The 19,338-nt window shown below is 63.3% G+C and overlaps 1 protein-coding gene across 39 annotated transcripts in view; it reads right to left on the bottom strand.

Moving 5' to 3' along the window:
• Positions 1 to 19,338, bottom strand: part of NCOR2 (nuclear receptor corepressor 2) — a 211,871-nt gene that overhangs the window by 87,441 nt on the left and 105,092 nt on the right. For 36 of the 39 annotated variants that reach the window (XM_043557333.1, XM_043557331.1, XM_043557336.1 and 33 more), the window contains 4 exons: positions 12,817 to 12,883; positions 6,915 to 7,087; positions 5,375 to 5,468; positions 2,454 to 2,632 (listed from right to left, as the gene is read on the bottom strand). In XM_043557333.1, the coding sequence (XP_043413268.1) occupies positions 2,454 to 2,632; positions 5,375 to 5,468; positions 6,915 to 7,087; positions 12,817 to 12,883 (513 nt within the window). The remainder of the gene's footprint in view (positions 1 to 2,453; positions 2,633 to 5,374; positions 5,469 to 6,914; positions 7,088 to 12,816; positions 12,884 to 19,338) is intronic. The other 3 variants (XM_043557329.1, XM_043557367.1, XM_043557364.1) reach the window with 1 other exon arrangement.

Here is a 19,338-nt window from a genome sequence, read left to right as displayed (position 1 = left end):
AGGCAGCTCGCAAAGCTGGAGCCGGCCTAACGCCCTTCTTTTCCAGACGGAGTCCCCTTCCCCTCCCTCTCCCTGCCCCAGTGACATTTCCTTCCCACCTAGATCCCTTCCTCGGAGTTTCTCCTAGGAGAGACGGAGTCCCAGGAGATCAGGTGTCAATCCTGGGAACCCCCTAGCTCACCTCTCCCACCGCCCTCCAACCTGCACCTGTGTCCGTATCTTCCGCCAACGATCACCGAGAACTTCCTGCACACTGGGCACCTCTCGGCAGCTAAACAAGGGAGGCGCCGTTGCTATACCCGCTTTGCAGATGTGGAAACTGAGGCTCAGAGAAGCGGCGCGGCTGCTGGGGGTGACAAAGCCTGTCAGCGGTGGGGCTCTAGGCCACTGCGCGTGACTTCCGGAGGCCCGAGAGCCATCAGTCCTGCACTGACAGCCTTGACCGCGACCACTCTCCCGGAAGGACACGTGGCACCAAGCTGAGGCTCAGCAGACAGCGGCCCAGCCCGGGTGCCCCCCTCTTCTGAATTAACAATGAAATCATTAGGTGAGACGAGCAAAAGTGAACTCTCCAGGAAGAATGAAACACAGAAAACAGCCCAGAAGCACCTCTCTTTTGCTTGTCTGTTCGTGTTAAAGAAAGCGTAAATAAATAAACACATCAAACGTGCCGGGGGAATTTAAACACCTAACGCGGCGTAGGTGCTAGCATCCGTGCCCGTGGTCCGTCACTGGTTTAAAATGAGACGACAGGGTACCCGCGGGACCTGACCGTGGCACAACCACATCTGTGGTTGCGAGGACTCAGAAACGAGCCACCGAGGCACGGGGTTTTCTGCCTCTGAGCGCTCCACCCCAAACGCCCCTGGGCCCTGCTCCCCGCGGTGCTGAGGCTGTGCTAGGCACTCGGGCGCTCCTTCAACCGTCCCTCTAGTTTACGGATGTTTTAGAACTTCCATCCTCAAAAGCTAGTCCAGAAAATACAGTCTCCCGCCACGACCCTCATCAGTCGCTCCTCCCGCACCTCCCCGTTCTGGTGCGGCCACATCACCCCTGCACTGCCCACCACCCAGAATCATCCCTGCCCAGGCCCCCCCCCCCCCAGGCACTTTGGGCCACCTGACCCCGCAAAGGGCAGAGACAGCCCCAGGCCCCGGCCGGCCCCACGGCAGGTGGCTGCAGAACGTGGTCGCGTCCCCTGGCCACGAGGCCTTCTCCGGAGGCAGAATCTGTTTCCGACACCCCCTTCTGGCCAAGCGTGGAGCCCTCCGCCCGTGCCTGAGTTTCCCGCCCGCCCAGCTCACGGGGGTCTCTGCCCGGCACGTGGGTCCATGGGATACAACTTCTGAGTTTAGTTGAGGGGACGAGGATTTTATCCACCTACCAGCTCCTCACCCGTCTCCCCCAAACACTCGGGTCGTTCTGTTCTTTTCGTTGTAGAAACCCCAGGCCTCATCTCTTGGCACTCAACTCCTGCCTCTGCTCTCCAAAGCTCTCCGGCTCCCTGGCCCCCTCCCGCTCCCCAACGAGCCTCTTCACTGCAGCTGAGCCCTTGCCCTGGAGCTGGGGGAGTCTGAGTCCCTCTGTCCACCTTCCGTCCTCCACCGTTTGTGAGCTGTGTGGCCCTCCTTAAGTGTCTTACCCTCTCTGAGCCTCTGTTTCCTAACCTGTGTAATGAGGACGGCCTGATGATGCTCTTATGAGGCCTAAGAGGGACAAACACACAAAACCCCTGAAAACACATCTGCACGGTGTCTGGGAAGGAACAGGCGCTCAACGAACAGCCGCTTTCAAAATGACACCAAAGGGCCATCGGCCAGCCACACACCCCTACCCTCCGGCCCAACCTCCGAGATCCTCTGGCCTCGTCCTCCCCACCCACAGAGCCCCGTTTCACATAAGGCTGCCCTGGACACTTTGTACCGGGCTGAACAGCGTCCCCCGAACTTCACGTCCACCCAGACCCTCCCAATGTGACCGGATTTGGAAAGGAGTTCTCTAAGGAAGCAACCAGTTCAGACGGGTCACACGGGAGCAGGGTGGGCCCTGTATCCGACACGGCTGGGGTCTTTACAGAAGAGGCAGACACGGACAGACACACGGGAAAGACCACGTGAAGACAGAGGCAGAGAGGGAGCGATGTGCGCACAAGCCACGGGAGGAAGAAGGTGGCCGGGAGCCCCCGAGGCCGGGGGAGGGGCAGGGGGCCCCCTCCCTCAGAGCCTCCGGGAGGAGCCAACCCTGATCAAGGACGCCTTGATCCTGGGCCTGTGGCCTCCGGCGCTGGAGTGGGGACAAACTTCCTGTTGCCGCCAGCTACCCGGGCCGTGGCCCGTGGTCCCTTGTCACGGCGGCCCCAGGGAGCCCGTCCGCGCCTCACCGGGTAGCGCTTCCCGGGACGGGAGAGGGAGGAGGGGTCCGCGGAGGCCCACAGCCGGCCAGGGGCCACTCACTTCTCCCGGAAGGTCTCCTTCTCCTGCTCGCTCCACATGTTCATGACCTGGCGGTCCTTGTACACCTTCATGGGGTCGTCCATGAGCCCGTTCATGTTGATGAACTTGATGCGCTGCTGGTCCGCGTCGTAGAGCATCGGCGGGATCACGGCCAGCTGGCGCATCTGCTTCTCCAGGTTCTGGAGGGAGGACAGGGCAGGGGGGCCCGGCTCAGAGGGCTCCAGGGGGCGGGCCCGGGGACAGGGTGGGGGAGGGGCGGGAGGGGGAGGGGGGCCCAGGTGAAGGTGCCAGCGTCCCCGGCAAGGGCGGGGGGGGGGGGGGGGGAGGCGGAGCCAGAGACAGAGGGAAGGATGAGTTAAAAATAATAACAGGCCATGCCGGCGGAGGGAGAATTTAAAGGCAGCCCCGGACAGGTTTATGGTGGACGGGGCTGTAAATTAAATGTGGAGCACAGCAGCCGCCTTATCTGCAGCGAGAGGCGGGCAATGAATCTCCTCTTTGGAAATACAACTACCGTAAAACACGACAGGAAAGATGTTCAGCCAGCTGGGCCAAACCAGCTCAGGAGACGGGCCTGGCCATCCAGGCTCCGAGGGCACACGGGACAGGGAGAGGGGCCGGGGGGGGGGGGGGGGCGGGCGGGCACGGACCCACCCCCTGCCCGCCACCCTCCCCAGCCCTGGCATCGGCTTGGGATCCAGCCCGCCAGCCCCGTGCGGACAGGAGTCGGGCGGGCTCCCTCATGATGCATCGGGAAGGCTGTGAAGAGGCTCCGGGCCACCACTCAGCTGGGCTCACTTCCCCAAATCTCTGCAGCCAGCCCATTACTGGCGATTAATTACCCATCTGAGGAGGCAGGCGAGGGCCCAGCACGGCCAAGGTCAGCGAGTTCAAAGGATCCGCTGCCCGGCATCCCACAGCCAACCTCTCCTTCAACATCTGGAATCCCAGCAGGGGCACACAGCCCTGCGCCCGGCCCAGGAGGACAGCCCCCCCCCCCCCCCGGAGGCCTGAGGCTGCCAGCACTTGGCACAGCCCTCCAGAACTACCATCTCGCCCGTCGTCCTCCCAGAGGGGCACTGATGGCAGACCACGGCATGGTCACTGCACGCTGTGACTGTGGAAAGCTTCCCGAAGAATAGGGCGTCTCTCCTCCCACCCGGCCCCCTCCTTCCCGCCCTCCCAGGGAGTCTCTGCCCTGAATTCCCCCTCTGACCACCCACCCCAAAGGCCACCCCCTCAACAGCCTCAGGAGGCCGGGGGCCAGGACCTGGGGAAGCAGGCCTCTGGGCTGGGGGCTGGGGACAGGAACACTGCATCAAACTGCGATGCCCCTCGCCCTTGGCCTTCAGGCAGGAAACACTGGGGAGAGGGCCCCCCGCCCTCCTCTTGCTTCCGGGGCAAAGTGAACCCAGGTCCGCACCCCTGCGGGATGTGCACGTGGCCACAGATAGCATCCGTGGGACAAGAGCCACGGCAAACCCGCAGGCGTGACTGTGGACAAAGGCTCTCCGAGTTCTGCTTTCTGAGGACCAAATGGCGTCCGAAATAGGGACGTACCAAGTGAAGGTACTTTTGTCATTTTTTCTTTAAGTTTTATTTATTCACTTAGAGACACAAAGAAAGAGCAGGGGCAGGGGAGAGGCAGAGAGAGGGGGAGGGCAGCGCGGAGCCCGACGCAGGAGCTCAAACTCTCAAACCATGAGACCACGACCCGAGCCGAAGTTGGACGCTCCACCGAATGAGCCGCTCCGGAGCCCCGCCCCCGCCCACCACGTGAAGTTTTAAAAGGAAGGTCTCTCTTCGTGGCCAGACAGTCTGAATTACCCGCATCAGAATCATGTGGGTAACTTGGTAAAAGCTCAGAGTCCTAGGCTCCACCCCAGATCAGCTAAATCAGAGCCTCCAGGGGTAGGGCCTAGAAATCTCCAGTTTATACGGGGCGCCTGTCCCCCCAGGACTCCTAACTCTATGGCACAGGAGAATCGGCAGCCAGGGCAGAGCTGCCCAGAAGCCACCTGCCCCGTCCAGCGTGGGAGCTGGACCAGCCCCGAACGTGTGGCGCATGTGACCAAGGAACCGAAGGTTCAGCTCTGTTTCCTTTTAGTTAACTTCGATGTAAACAGCCACGTGCCGCTGGTGGCTGCCACAATGAACCACAGCCACGCTACTGGATCCAAGTCCCCCAGGGAAGAGGAACGCACTTCCCTCCCTCCACGACACGCCCTCGTGTCCACCATGTTGTCGGGAACAAGCAGGGTGGGGGCCTGGCACGTTACAAGCTTGGCCCCCAAGACCCGGAAGGGACCAGGTGGCTACCAACAACACTTCCCCAGGGCAAATGCCTCGTCTCCCTGCTTCCTGACCATCTCTGGGCCCCCAGACCACGGCCGGGGTCACTCAGGCTGAGTTCGGGTTGTCCAGCCCCCCCTTCCCCCCAGGGGATAAGGAGAGCGCGCTCACGCTGGCAGGGCTGGGGTCCGGCCTAGTGGACGGTCAGCGTGCTGGGAACTGTCCACCCGCCCCCAGCCTGGGCACTGAGAGGCTGGCCTGGAAACCACAGTTTTCAGGTACCCCTGCCTCTGGCTTCCGGTTGGGCTCAGTCAGTGGGAGGCACCGGGAGGCGCGAGAGGCAGGGGTACTCGTCCCCCAGCCCCCCTCCGCTGTGGCCCTCCCGGCCACGTCCTGCCGGATGGCCACAGCCCAGCGACACGCCTTTCTCTGCTCGACCTTCAGGCGGGAGGCAGGCGATGGACGGCCACTCCCGCCGGGCCTCAATGCCCTGCACCGGTTCTGCCCACGCTTCAGGGACAAGCCCCTCGATTTCAGCCACTGGGTGAGCTCTGCCTCCCACCAGGACGCTCCCACGCGTGGGGAGCAGGGGAGTGAAGCTGAGGCCAGGGGCACGGCCACACTCTTACCTCCTGCTCGGAGAGGCCATCGATGATCTCGGACACCTCGTGCTCGCTGCGGGCGGCCGACATGGAAAGCCCGCTGCCCCGCTGGCCCACCCTGCTGGAGACCAAAGGGACACCCTCAGGACCAGGCCGGCGGCAGCGGGGGCCCAGCTGGCACCACGGCGCGGACCGAGCCCACAACTTCCCCAGACGCAGGGCAGAGTGTAGGCGGCAGGGAGGGAGGCGGAAAGGGGCCAGGCCTCCCATGCCCACAGGGACCGCCCCAGGCTGGGGGCGTCCAGCAGCCCCAGCCCTGACCCAGGAATACCCGAGGCGCTCAGTCCCGCCCTCTCCTCAGATGCCCCCGAAGCCCAGCCCACAGACCCATGTGTGTGGACCTTTGCCTCAGTTCCCTCCCTTGTCACATCCGGCTCTCAGGCCTGGGGGGAGGCACCGGTGAGACGTGGACGCGAGCGTCCAGGAGGCCCGGAAGGGGCACTGTCACTGCCCGCTGCCCGTCACCTCTCTGCGTAACAGCAAAGCACAGCCACACGCCCCCAGGCAACCGACTGTGCGCCAGGCCCTCCCTGACATGCAGCCCTCCCGACCACCAGGGGAGACGGGCAAGCACCCTGATCTGGCCGCAAAGCCAGGCAGGCAGTCCCCTGGCCTTCGATCCACACCCAGCATCTCAGGCTCTGCTGCCCTCAGGGGCCACACGGCCCACGTGAAGGAACACAACTGGGTGGCACCAGCCCGTGGCACGCGGGAAGGACAGCTTGCTCCGCCAAAACGTGTCTCAGTTTCTAATCGGCACTAAGGCCAAGCAGGCTCCGAGCGACGCGTCCAGGGGCCCGATACGGCCCCTGCATCGCCGGTTTGAGCCCTTGCTGCGTTCGATGTTTCACACCAGCCCGGGCTCTCCCTGACCCAGGCCCCTGAGGTACCTTGAAGGAACAGAGGCGGTGGGTGGGGTGGGGGGAGGAGGGTCGGGCTCCGGCCCCCCTCACCTCTGCACGGAGGCGGTGGGCGGGGGTGGGGGGGGAGGGTCGGGCTCCGGCCCCCCTCACCTCTGCACGGAGGCGGTGGGCGGGGTGGGGGGGAGGAGGGTCGGGCTCCGGCCCCCCTCACCTCTGCACGGAGGCGGTGGGCGGGGTGGGGGGGAGGAGGGTCGGGCTCCGGCCCCCCTCACCTCTGCACGGAGGCGGTGGGCGGGGGTGGGGGGGGAGGGTCGGGCTCCGGCCCCCCTCACCTCTGCACGGAGGCGGTGGGCGGGGTGGGGGGGAGGAGGGTCGGGCTCCGGCCCCCCTCACCTCTGCACGGAGGCGGTGGGCGGGGTGGGGGGGAGGAGGGTCGGGCTCCGGCCCCCCTCACCTCTGCACGGAGGCGGTGGGCGGGGGTGGGGGGAGGAGGGTCGGGCTCCGGCCCCCCTCACCTCTGCACGGAGGCGGTGGGCGGGGTGGGGGGGAGGAGGGTCGGGCTCCGGCCCCCCTCACCTCTGCACGGAGGCGGTGGGCGGTGGGCGGGGTGGGGGGGGGAGGGTCGGGCTCCGGCCCCGGCTCACCTCTGCATGCGCTCCTGCAGCTCGCGCTGCTTGCGGATCTCGGGGAACTGCTTCTCGTAGTACTCGCGCACCTTGCTCTCCTTGGCCCGCCGCCGGGGGTTGCTCTCGATGCGCTCCACCTTCTTCTCCCAGGCCTCCATGAGCTGGTCATAGCGCTGGCAGAACTTCTGCTCCTGCGGGAGCACAGCGCGGGAGCACCGCTTAGCGGCCGGTCCTCCCCTAGGCGCCAGGCCCCGGCTCCCGGCTCCGTGCTCCCCGCCGGCGCTGCACGCGGGCACGCACGCTCACGCGGGCACACGGAGACGGGCTGAGATCCAGACACACACAGTCACGCGTAGGAGCACGCACGGCAGGAGCACGCGAAGACCCGGGCAGACCCGGGCCCCAAGAAAACGCACAGGCTTCCCTGAGCGCCTGGCTGCCTCTTTCCCTGGGGGATGGGCCACCGGCCTGGCCTCCTCCTAGAAATGCCTCGTCCGATGCAAAAGCCACCAGCTACACGCGGCTAACTTCAAATCACGTTACGTAGCACTTAAAATTCCGACCCCGGTTCCCCAGACACGTTCGTCATGTGGCAAAGGGCTACAGCACACGCAGGGACCACTCCCACCACGGAAGGAAGTTATGTGGGACCGTGAGGCTCTGGGGGTGTCTGTCAGGCTTGGGGCGGCCCCTAGAAAGCATCCCCTTTGTGGAAAGTTCCCCATTCCCTGGCCTCAAGCTCAGCCGTGGTCCCGGGTCCAGGGAGTCATCATGAAAGTCCCGAGCAGCATCCACGGAGGGGCCTCCGCCGTCTCTCCTAGACAAGGAAGTCCCTCTCTGCGTCTACCCACAGTGCCGCTCGCCGCGTGTCCTCAGAGAAAAGACCCCCGCCCAGGCAGGAGCATAGCTGCCCGGCTTCCACATCTCCAAGGTGACCTGGGTCTCGAGCAGGGGGGCAGCGATAAGCTGCCCGTAAGACCCCAACCTCCCGGTCTCTAACAGCTGTGCGGGACAGATGGCACTGTCCAGGAGTCTCGCCTGAACGCCCTCTCGATGCCTCCCTCGTCCTCGTGACCGGACACCTCGCCCCACCCCGTATTCCAGCCCGACTCAGGCAACCCGCGACCTTGGTCTTTGGCAGACCCGGCAGCACGGGAGCCCCTGGGCAGTGGTCAGGCCGGCTTCGAGGGGGGAGAGCCTGCCCCCTTCCCCGGGGCCCCACGACCCCGCTGGAGAGGAGGACGCGGTTCTGGCGACAGACGACGGCCACGCCGCTTGGGGCGCTGTGGTGCAGATAGCCCCGCGGGGCATGGAGAGGCCCCCGCGGGGCACGGAGAGCCACGCCTCCTGCCAGAGAGCCTGTCCTCAGTCTGACGGAGTGGGGTCTGGGCCCGCTCACGGGGGGCCTCGGGACCGTGCCCCGTGTGGGAGACGGCAGCACCCCGGACCCCGGGGATGCGACCGCTGCGTGGGGCCCCCGTGGGGTGGACCCGCCGCCCAGAGCAGGAACAAACTCGCCCCACGCTCGGGCTCAGGCTCACGGCGGAGAGGCCGGGGCAGAGCCGGGCACAAGTCTCCGCGGAGGCCCGGGAGCAGGGCCGCCTGGGATCCCGGCAGGAGCAGCGGACGGTTACCCTGATGACGCCCGACGCCCCCGCCTTCCTCTTGCCGCGGGTGCGCTCGGTGTCGTGCCCAAGAACCCGCTGGCAAACCCGAGGTCACCGAGAGTCCCCGCCGTGTTTTTCCGGGGAAATCTTACAGTTTTGGCTCTTGCACCGGGGGGCCTTCAACGGACTGCGAATTAGCCTTTTTCCGTCGGGGCTGGGAGTGGGGTCCAGCCCCACCGTGTGTGAAGAGCCCACCCCCTCCCGCTGACTGCATCTGGCCTCCCGTCAAAAACCACCTGCCCACGGCGTGAGGCCTGCTTCCCTCCTGCTCCACTGCTCCGGGTCTGTCCTTGGGCCACGACCACACTGCTCTGATTGCTGCAACTTTGTGATGCGTTTTGAAACCCGAGGTGACTCCCACGGTTGTTCCCGGCCACGCGTTTTCAGGATTGTTTGGGCTCTTCAAGGCCCCGGCGGTCCCACGCGGGTCTCGTTCTGAGCGCCCACCGCCCGCCGTGCGCCACCCTGATGAGCACGCTGCGCGAAGCCTGTCGCTCAAGGGCCCGAGGAGGTGGGTGTTAATATCTTCACGAACGGAGGAGTAAACTGAGGCCAGAAGTGGGAGTGCTTCGCCCCAGATGATCAGCGGGGCCAAGTTTGAGACCCTCCTGCCCTGCCAGGCGGGGCTTGATGAGAAATGGAGTTCCCTGCCAACCGGGGAACCCAGGCTTCGGCCATGGGACAGGGAAAGGAGGGTGCCGTCGGAGAAGGGCAGCCGGAGCCCGCTGCCCAGGGCAGCCGTGTCCCTCCGACCTCAGGGAGGGCACATCCTCGCACAGGGACCCCGCGGGGCTCAGCGGGACAGGTCGCAGAACCTGTAGAATGCTCTCCACACTGGCTGTGCTGAGCGCCGGGGCTCCCGCCCTCCCCGCCTCGTGTTGGTGAGGGTCGAGGGTGACGACAGACAGCTGTCCCCCCACCCGACCCCGTCCCGCTCAGCCTCGGGCCGCGTAAACAAGTCACGGATGCGGGGCGGCTCCAGGAAAAGCCCAGACTCAGAAAACGGGGAAGTCAGAGGTGCAGGGACGTGGGAGAGGTGAGCAAACCTTCAGCCACGTAAACGACAAGGGAGTGGGGACAAGTCGGGGGAAAGCGGAAAGGCAGCCTGTGCGGAAAACAGGCCGGTGCCCTCTGTTGGTGGCTGAATGGTGACCCTGAGAATCTACACATAACTTGACCTTATTAAAAAAGGAACCTGAGACGAGGTCATCCCAGGTTAGGGAGAGCTCTAAATCGCATGATCGGGTGTCCATGTGAGGGAAGGAAAGGAGACATGACCCTGTCAGAGGGGAAACAGAGGCAGAGACCGCAGGGACCTGGGCCCCCGAGGCTGGGAGAGGCTGCTGGGATCCGCCCTAGAGCCCCCGGCCGGAACACGGTTCTGCCCACACCGTGACTTCGGACTCCTGGCCTCCGGAGCTGGGGGAGCACGCAGTTCCGTTGTCTTCGGCTGCCTATCTGTGGGAGTCTGTTACAGCACCCTGAGGACACAGGGGTCCTTCCACGCTGGGCCCGCCTCCTGCCTGACCCATCCCGCACGGCCACCACACTGTCACACGCGCCCCCTTCGCCAGGAGCCACAAGCACGCACCTCAGTCCTCCCTGCACCCCACCCCATTTCACAGAGCAGGAGGGGCAAGGCTCAGGGCGAGACCGCGCTCCCAGATACACGGCAGGCCCCGGTGGATGGGCTCGAACTCGGGGCCCTGTGCTGACAGCACAGCCTCGCCGCCACCCCACCCACCGGTCGGGCCTCCCACGGGGCCACACTCAGCTTCCCAGGGAAGGGCAGCGTGGGCAGCTGACTCGTGGTCCTTGGAACCTCTAAGGGGTGGGGGCTCCGTGATCTGAGGGGGGCCGGCTCACGGTGGGGGCGGGGCGTGCAGGTCAGAGGTCCGGTGGAGCCATCTGGACCAAACCCCTCCGCGTCCCTGCTGAAAACAATGCATCAGGGGCTCTGGGCTCCTTACAGAAGAACAGGAACAGGGGCGGGGGGGGGGGGAGGGGGCGCCCGGGCGACTCAGTCAGTTAAGTGTCCAGCTCTTGATATCAGCTCAGGTCATGATTCAGGGTTCGTGGGATCAAGCCCGGCGTCAGGCTCCTCTCTTGATAACATGGAGCCTGCCTGGAATTCTCTCCCCCCCTCTCTCTGCCCGTCCCCCCCCCCCCATTCTTGCTCTCAGAGTAAGTAAATAAATGTTACCCAAAAAAGAACAGGCTCATTCCAAACGCCCTCCCGTTGAACACAGGGGCCTCTGGACATGGGCTCAGCCCGGCCTCAGAGCCACCCGAGTTTCTTACCAGTCTCCGGCTGCTCTATTTTTAAATAAGCACTCTCCCCACCCCACCCTCGAGGGGCCCCCAAGTGACCACAGCAAAAACTCTTCACCCCGTCCAAAACGAACCCCATCCCCAGACAGGGCGACTGGGGCTCTAAGTGTGGCCACGGCTGGAAGATCACAGGGAACCCTGTCCGTTCTTGGGGGTGGTGACGACAGAACTTCCTGTCCTTCAGGAGACAGATGTGGAGCTGCCCGGGAGAGGGGTCCGGGTGTCGGCACCTGCTTCCCACCCGTTCAACACAACTACGGTCAAGGTTCACACTCATGCGAACACGCACGCAGCAAAGGAACTGTGATCGACTCTACGTGGTGTTCGTTTTATTTGTCAGATCTCCTATTCGAAAATTCTCAAAATAAAGACTTCATGTTGTTCACTATGTACTTAGAAGAGTAAATTAAGGGTCCCATCGGGTTTAGAATAAAATCTGAATGTTCCATCCTGGTCGAAGGTGAGTGTTTCTAGGTGATCTGGCTCCCACAGATGTCCCATTTACATCAACCGCAGCCCCCAACTCACGAACTGCACTCCAGACTTACCCACTACATGCTGTCCCAGCCTACCCAAGCTGGTTCTGACCTCAGGGCCTTTGCACTAGCTGTGCCCTCTGCCTGACACTCCAGATTTCCACACAGCTGGTCCTTCCTAGTCATTCCCATTCAGTACTGAGGTCACCACCCAGGACATGCAAGCTATCCCCAACCCACCCCGTCCTTCCACGTGGCCCTTCGCTCTCCGTCTCCTCTGCCCACCCCTGTGCCGGGCTCTCAGCAGGTCCTCGCTGCACATTTAACTCAATGGATAAGATGGGACACCCGTTTTCAAGAATCCCACCCACCCCCCGTCTGGTCACCATCCAGACGATCTGGGGATCTGAGGAACATGAGAAAGGAGAGGCTGGGAAGTCTCACCCCATGGGCCCCTGGGGTCCAGAACGCAACCTGCCAGCTTCCCAGCCACCCAGCACCTGGGCCAGAAGGGTCTCCTCTCTTTGGGGACCTAACTGAGGTCTGGGGCCAGCACAGGGTGGGTTCAGAAACTGGTTCAGAGGGACCATGCCATCAAGTGGTCCAATCAGAGCCTTGGTGAGATGGTCTGAGACAGGACAGCTCTCTCTCTGGGCTTAGAAGACTCAGATCTGCTGTAGGCATTCAGGTCCCACAAAGAAACCCGTCTGTCGATGTACTAACATACAGAGTTGGGGGGAAAAACCACATAGAAGTGAAGGTGAAACTTGATCGACCCACTCCTGAACTCCACCCAAGGCCTTTCTCAGCTACAAATTTCTGTGCCGTTTAAGCCTATGTGAGCCAGCTCTTCCCACACGGCGGAGTGACTCCCCCTCCGTCACTGCCCTCCCCGCCCCCACCGTGCATCAGTGATGTAAACAAGCACCCGAACCACAACAGCACGTGTCCTCACACACGCTCTCCCTGCCTTGGGCCTGCTTCCCAGAGGAGACGCCAGAGCGCGACGTGATGCAGGGGTGGCGCCCCCATCTGCTCTGATGCAGCCGCTACCCGCCAGTACACAGCCCACCCCATCATCCCCCCCCCCCCCCCCGCCTTCCAACAAGCCTCTCTCTTCCTGCCTGGAAAGGAGGGTCCTCTGACAAGGAACCGCTCTTCCGGGCCAACATGCTGCCTTCTCCCCTTCCAGGCTGGAAAAGGAGCAGCAGAATTCCCGGCCCCAGGCCTCCTTGGGCAGCTGAGCCCCGGGGCCCCAGCGTCACCAAAGCAGCTGCTCCCCTTTCCCGTGTCGCCGCTGTCCCTGGCCTCTGTCCACGGCCCGGACACGCAGCGATGAGACAGCTGCAGACCAGGAGGTCCCGGTGGGCATGGCCTGAAGTGGCCCAGACTCTCCAGGAAGCCTGGCCCAGGGGAGCGACCGGGGAGATTCCAGGGATGGCTTACCCATTGTTTCCGAGCGTGGTTCCTCCTCTTGAAGTACAAGATTAACTTTTTCCGCATCGCCTGGTTTCTAGGCAGGAGCAAAACAGCAATGGTCAGTAACGCAGGGTTTCCGATATTTCGTCCTTCGCTGAGCTGTTTCCTGAAAGCAAGCCCTGAGTGTGCCCTTTACTGGTCCTCGGGGGGCTAAGAGACACCTGCAGCCCCCCAGAGGGAGCCGCGCACTGCCAGAGTGCATCCTCCCTCTCTCCCCGAGGCGCCCTCGTCCACCTTCAGGCTGAGCCCGGCGTGCAGAAGGGTCCCGAGGGCGGGCAGGGTGTCAGCGCTCCCCGCCCCCCGCCACACGCACCCAGGATCCCTCCTGGAAAACCGGCCACAGAGAAACATCCACGGGCTCAGACTGGGGACGCGGGCAGGAGAGACCAGGACCCCAAGACCTATGGCCACACGGAGACAGCCGTCCCCCGGGCTGGCTCCTGGGACAGTGGAGGTCACCCGAGCAGGGCGGCACAGGCTGGCGGCCACCGGAGAGGCAGGACCCCTCAGGAAGCCCCCTTCCTTCAGCCCCTCCCCGCGGCCCCCCTACACAAGCGAGTGCTGCCGCGGACGGCCGGTGGGCCTGGGGCTCAGGCGGGCCTGGGGGCGACCCTGGACGTGCTCACCCCGATCTGGGTGTGGCAGCGGCCTCCCCGGGGAGGGCTGCTCCTTCCTCCTCGTGTTCCCAGGAGCGACCCAACCCCACGCAAAGGTTGCAAACAGCGCCCCCGCCGGCCTCCGGGAGATTCCCGAGCCACCCAGCACCCCAACCTCAGGAGAAGGAGCAAGGTGGTGGGAGTCCCCAGGCCCTGACGGACGGGCACAGCTCCCCGAACACACACCTCACGGGGGCCGAAGGGCCCGGAACCAATCGGACACAGGGACCCCAGGGAGGGTCACTCTCTGCCTCCAGGCCCCCGCCGCCTCAGAGGCCCCACCGCCAGGCCCAGCTGTCCTCAGGGTCTGCCACCATGCCTCTGTCCCAGGCCGAACAACGTCCCCCGTCCCCACGGCTCGACGCGGATCTCCAGCAGGAAGTCGGCATCCTCACTACCGGGGCTCAAGTCCAGGGCCCCTAACGCGCCTGCACGTTCCCTCTTAACAAGGATGGGGAGGCCTCAGCGAGCATGTGGGCAGCACCCCCTGTCCGGAACCCCCACGGCCCCAGCAGTACTCAGAGCCCCCATGGACCCTCGTGGAAGTGGCATGGGTCCCTGGCTCCCAGGGTCACTCGCGCCTCGCATCAGCCGGGACCTCCCTGCCCTGAGCCCTCGCCGCTGACCTCAGCCTCCCCTGCCCTGTGCCCGTCAGAGTGGGCACTGGGGGGCCTCAGTCACACAGGCTGAGACCACAGCCCTTCGTTCCGTGACGAGGAACGTAAGTGATCTCAGCCTCAACTTCCTCATCTGAAAAAGGGGCACAGTAAGATCACGTTCTCATCTCCTCGGTCACTCAGCAAGTGTTTACTGAGCACCTACTGCATGTAGGTACTGTTCCGGGCACTGGGGACAAAGCCTTGAGCAAGGCAGAGTCCCCAGACATCACAGAGGGGACGCTGAGAGGCGTCTCACAGACAGTAAGCAAGATAATCCAGATAATCCTGATGCAGAAACCGAAACGGGGTGGGGGGTGGGGGGTAGTGACTGGGTGGCAGGGGAGGGGACAGCTGTTTCAGATTCAGTGGTGCAGAAAAGTCTCTCGGGTTCGGCCCCAAGCCGAGATCTAGAGCAGCAGAAGGACCCTGCGGTGGAAAGAACCAGAGGGCAGGGCGCTCCAGGCAGAGGGCGCTGCAAAGGCCCTGAGGTGGAAACAAATTCAGGGAACTTGAAGAACAGACAGAAGAAAGCCCGCGTGGCTGGAGAGCCCTGGGGAGGGAGGGAGGGGAAGGGAGGAGAGGAGTGGAGCCGACAAGGCCGAGAAGCAGGGAGAGCCCAGAACAGTGAGCCGCGTTGCACGGAGGTCTCTGCTCCTAACACGATTCTCTAACAACAACAAAAAGGCCGTTTCTCTCTGGAGGGATGGCGGATTCCAGTGCTGGCACGGGAATCCACAAGAGCCCAGAACACCCTGAAGCAAAGAAGTGCTAAAACGAAGAGGAAAAAATTAAAGTTAAAAGATCAGAAGGACCCAAGACTCCACCTGAGCTCCCGACCGCCGAAGCTGGGGGAACCTGAGCCGCCAGATAAACAATGCCGGTGCTAGATTATAACCCAAAGAGCAAAATAAATATCCGCGAGCCCGCGCTGATATAAATAAATGACTGAACAAATAAATAAGCGAGGAAGAAGGAGCAAGCGTTCCTTCACGGAATTCCAATTGATAACCGCAGAAAGAATGCGGGCAACGGGAGACCATCAGGAGAACGTCCCAGCCCCAACTGCTGCAGGCAAGGTCCACGCGTGAATGTCACGGTAACGGGCAAAACCTCCGTGCTTTGATATCCCCTGTGGGAGGTGAGCTCCCCTCCCCCTGACGGTAGCCTGGATCCAGGACGCGTCCTAAAGCGCCGAGCACAGGCGGACGAGGCAGCCGCACATGGAGGTGCCCGCGCCCGTGACCTGCCGTGGTGGGAAGGGCGGCTGGTCACCTCCGTGGGACTCTTCCCCCAAATCCACGCCGGCCCCTCCGTGAGCAAACGCCAGGCAAACCCGACTCAAGGGACACTCGACAAAATCGCCGACCGCAACCCTTCAGAGGTGTCAGGGTCGGGAAAGCCAAGGGGAGACGGGGAAACCGTCACCTGGGGACCACGGAGACGCAAGGACAAGGCGCAGAAGGGGAACCGTGATCAGATCCCGGGCCAGAAAACGGACATTGGTGGAAACGCTGGAAGAGACCAAGGAAAGCGGGTCGGTTCCGAGCACGGTCCCACCGTTACTTTCCGCATTTCGACAAATGCACCCTCGCTTCTGTAAGATTTCACACTAGGGGACGCTGGCCGGTGGGGATCCAGGAAGTTCTCTGTTCTGTCTCTGCCAGCGATTTTAGAGTAAATACGGAAAAAAACAAAACCGGGTCATCATCTGTGTTGAAATGCCATGGTGAGGCCAAACACAACCTAGAGCTTGCGGGAGGCTCGGTGCATGTCACAAACTGACTCGTGTCCCCACTCCCCAGCCGGTGATGCCGGGGTCCCAACCCCCCGCACCTCAGAATAGGACCCTATGTGGAAACCGGCTCCTCACAGGGGTCGTGAAGTCGGCGCGAGGCCATCAGGGTGGCCCTAATCCCACACGGCTGGCGTCCTTATAGAAAGGGGAAATGGGGACGTGGGAGACGGACACACAGAGGCAGGGTGACGGGTGACACGAGAGGACAGAGAGAGGAGACGGGGAAGGGGTCCACGAGGAAAGCACGTCCGGGAGGGCCGCCGACACCAGATGCCGGGAGAGGCACGGAGCGCTCCTCCCCCGAAGAGCTCGGGGCCCTGTCGCCCCTGGACGGCTGGCCCCCAGAACGGGGGGAGAAGAAGCCACCGCGGCCTCCAGCCACCCAGCTGGGGGCAACCTGCAGCCAAGGCCAGTCTGTGAGCGGCGGGGCTGAGCCTGCACCGGACAGGACTCGGTGAGTAGAAGCCTCCGTGGGGGCAGAGGTGACGCGTGCAGCCGCCCCCGTTCACCGCGGCTAGCATAGGGCAGGCAGGGGTTCTCCCGGCCGATCCGAGGTTCCTTCCAAAGCAAGCACCGTGCCTGGCGCCCGGAGGCACCCGGGGACTGCCAAAGAGGACAAATGTTGAGGCGGCAGGTTGCGAACGGGCACGGTCCACCAAGGGGAGCCAGCCCGGGGGAGCGCTGTGTTTGGACAGCAGGGCTTTCTAACACATCTGAGTTCGCTGCCAGTATTGAAAACCAGAAGCCGTTGCACAAAAAGCCGAACTTAAAGCTTCTCTTAAAAGATCAGGCGGTCTGGCACCCCCCCTTGTGGCTGCGGCCCGGGGACCGAGGCCTGACGGCCCCTTCGAAAGGGCGATGGGCTCTCCCATTCGCCAGCGGCCCCCCCCCCCCACTTCCTACTGCCTCCTGCCAGCCCTGTCTCCTCTACCTTTCCTTCCGGGCCCCCCCGGCACAGCTCTGGTCACAATCCCCCACCTGGCTGAGGGTGTCTGCTCGCTCCCCACCCTCCTGGCAAACGTGTCTGGAGTGTTTATTTTGTCCCAAGAAGTGTTTTGGTATCAGAGATGCAAATCGCTTACTGCAGACTGATCTTCACTGCTGGGAATGTTTTCTGGCAAAAAAAATAGGGAACACGACTGACGAGGAAGGCGGTGAGTTTGCTGGGGGGGGGGGGGGGGGGGGAGTTTGCATTCATGGGGTGCAAAGGGTATCTATCATCTCCGGGGAAAGTCTGAGTTTATAAAAAGGCACAACCTGTAAGGAAACATCGGCCTCGTCGTCCGTCACTGCACCGGGCAGGAGAGACAAAAACTGGGAGGAAACGATAACAGTAGGGACACTCTGGAGGTTCAAGGAGCATCCGGCCAGGCCCTGGGTGGGACTGGCCCTGGGCCCACAGGATTCTAAGACAAGAAAGCGTGGGGCAATCAGGGGAGGCTTCCTGGAGGGGGAGAGGTTCGAGCCGAGGCTTGGGAGAAGCAGAACACCAGGGGAGCAGAGGGAAATGAAAGCACTGAGTTCCAGGGGAACGAGGGTGATGGTGAATCAGGAGGGGATGAAGAGGGGCGTTCAGGCACAGCCAGACCCCCAACTGCAGGGGAAGAGTAAGAAGGAAAAAGTCTGCCTGAGCAGGGCCCTGAATGCCTCGAGAAGAGCCTGTCCAGTGGGGTGACGGAGGGTCTGAAACCTGCTTACCGACAAGCAAAGTGACGTGATGTGATGTGCTCAAGGTCACCAGGCTATCGAGGGGCAGAGCTCAGACTGCAGACCCAGGAGAGGTATCGGTGTGGGTGTGCACATCCGTTTGGCCTAGAAGTTTGGCTGTGTGACCCTGGCGAAGTTACTTAACCTCTCTGAACTTCCAGAGCAAGTCCACAAAAACCTGTAACAGTAACCTGCGTCCCGATGCCCTTTCCACCTGCACAGCCCCGGGGCTGACGGCTCCAATCAGCCAACCCTCGAGTGAGGCAGAGTAGGAGGGACGACATCGGACCTGAAGACAAGAAAAGGGGGGAAGGGAGAGAACACCAGGAACCGGCAGGCCTCCAGGCCCCGGGGAGAGACGAGGAACAAGGCCGCCGGTGCCCGGGTTCTGAGCCAGGCAAGGGCAGGGCCGGGAAAGGCACGGCCACGACACAACACACGAGAGCAGTGACCGTCCCCGGGCATCAGTGCCCGCCCGTTCAGAGAATCGCACTGGGGCTTCAGGAGGCCGGTGGGTTCCCCGGAGAGCCGTCCCGGCAGATGCTGTGGAGGGGACACCGGCCCCTCCACGGAGTGCCCGTCAGGTCCGCTCTGGGGTCGCCCCGGCCCCTCCCCTGCTTCCCAGAGCCTGAGACCTGGGGCTGAGATCCCGCGGCGAGTGCCCCACGGAGCGTGGGCAGCCGCCCCCACACCGCCCGACGGTGCAGGTGGCGGAGGGAGGGCAGCGGAGGTGGGTGCAGGTGACTGGGACACGTCTGAGACTGCTGGTACAGCAGGAAGTCAAGCGTGAAATTAACTTTAACTGTGCAGCCCCGGCACGCAGGGAAATTAAAGTGACAGGGCAAGGTCCTTGGGGAGGGGCTGACCCCCCACCTGGCCCACTGACAGCAGCCGGAACGGGGGCGGGGGGGGGGGGGGTGTCTCTGCTTGTCCTTATCAAGCTGTCACCAGATCACAGAACGGCAGGCCCAGAACACAGCGAGCACTCAGAGTATCTGTTGGATGAACGGGCGACAGCAGCAGACGAATGAAGCAGGAAGAGAAACAAAGACCACAGAACCCTCCCCACGTGCCTGATGCTGAGCTCGGCACCTCCCGGGACAGCAACTCACCGGATCCTCGGCAACCCTCGCAGGTAGAAGCCACTCTCACCCCCACCTCGCAGATGGGGAAACTGAGGCACTGAGCGTCAGCGGCTGGCCACAAGGGCCAGATGCTCATCGGCCCCTCGCCACCGACCCCCATCTCAGGAAGCGGTTTCATGGTCCCCGCAGTGGCCCGGGCCCCCGATCTTTGCCGCCACGGGACCTCCCTTCCCCTGGCCCTCCACACGGCACCCCTGGCGGCCGCCGCAGCACCCAGACCCACCGCTGCCTGCCCACGTGGCTACGGCCACCTCCACCAAGGTCCCCCCACCCCTGGTCCTTTCTCTCGGCAGCCACGAGAGTGAGCTTTGAAGGCAAAAACTCGGCACCTCACTTCCCAGCATAAACCTCATTGCTGGCCTCCCTTCACACACAAATAATACGACCCGAACTCATCAGCCCTGGGTGAGCTGGCTGGCACCTTCTCTCCTCACCCAGCCCTCGCAGCCATGCTGGCCTTCCCTGGGACCTCACCAGCTCAGTCCTGCCCCAGGGCCTTTGCACTACCTGTTTCACTTGCCAGGGAG

Source organism: Prionailurus bengalensis, chromosome D3, assembly GCF_016509475.1.
Source record: "Prionailurus bengalensis isolate Pbe53 chromosome D3, Fcat_Pben_1.1_paternal_pri, whole genome shotgun sequence".
Taxonomy (NCBI): Eukaryota; Metazoa; Chordata; class Mammalia; order Carnivora; family Felidae; genus Prionailurus; species Prionailurus bengalensis.
This window is presented reverse-complemented; position numbering and strand designations above follow the sequence as displayed.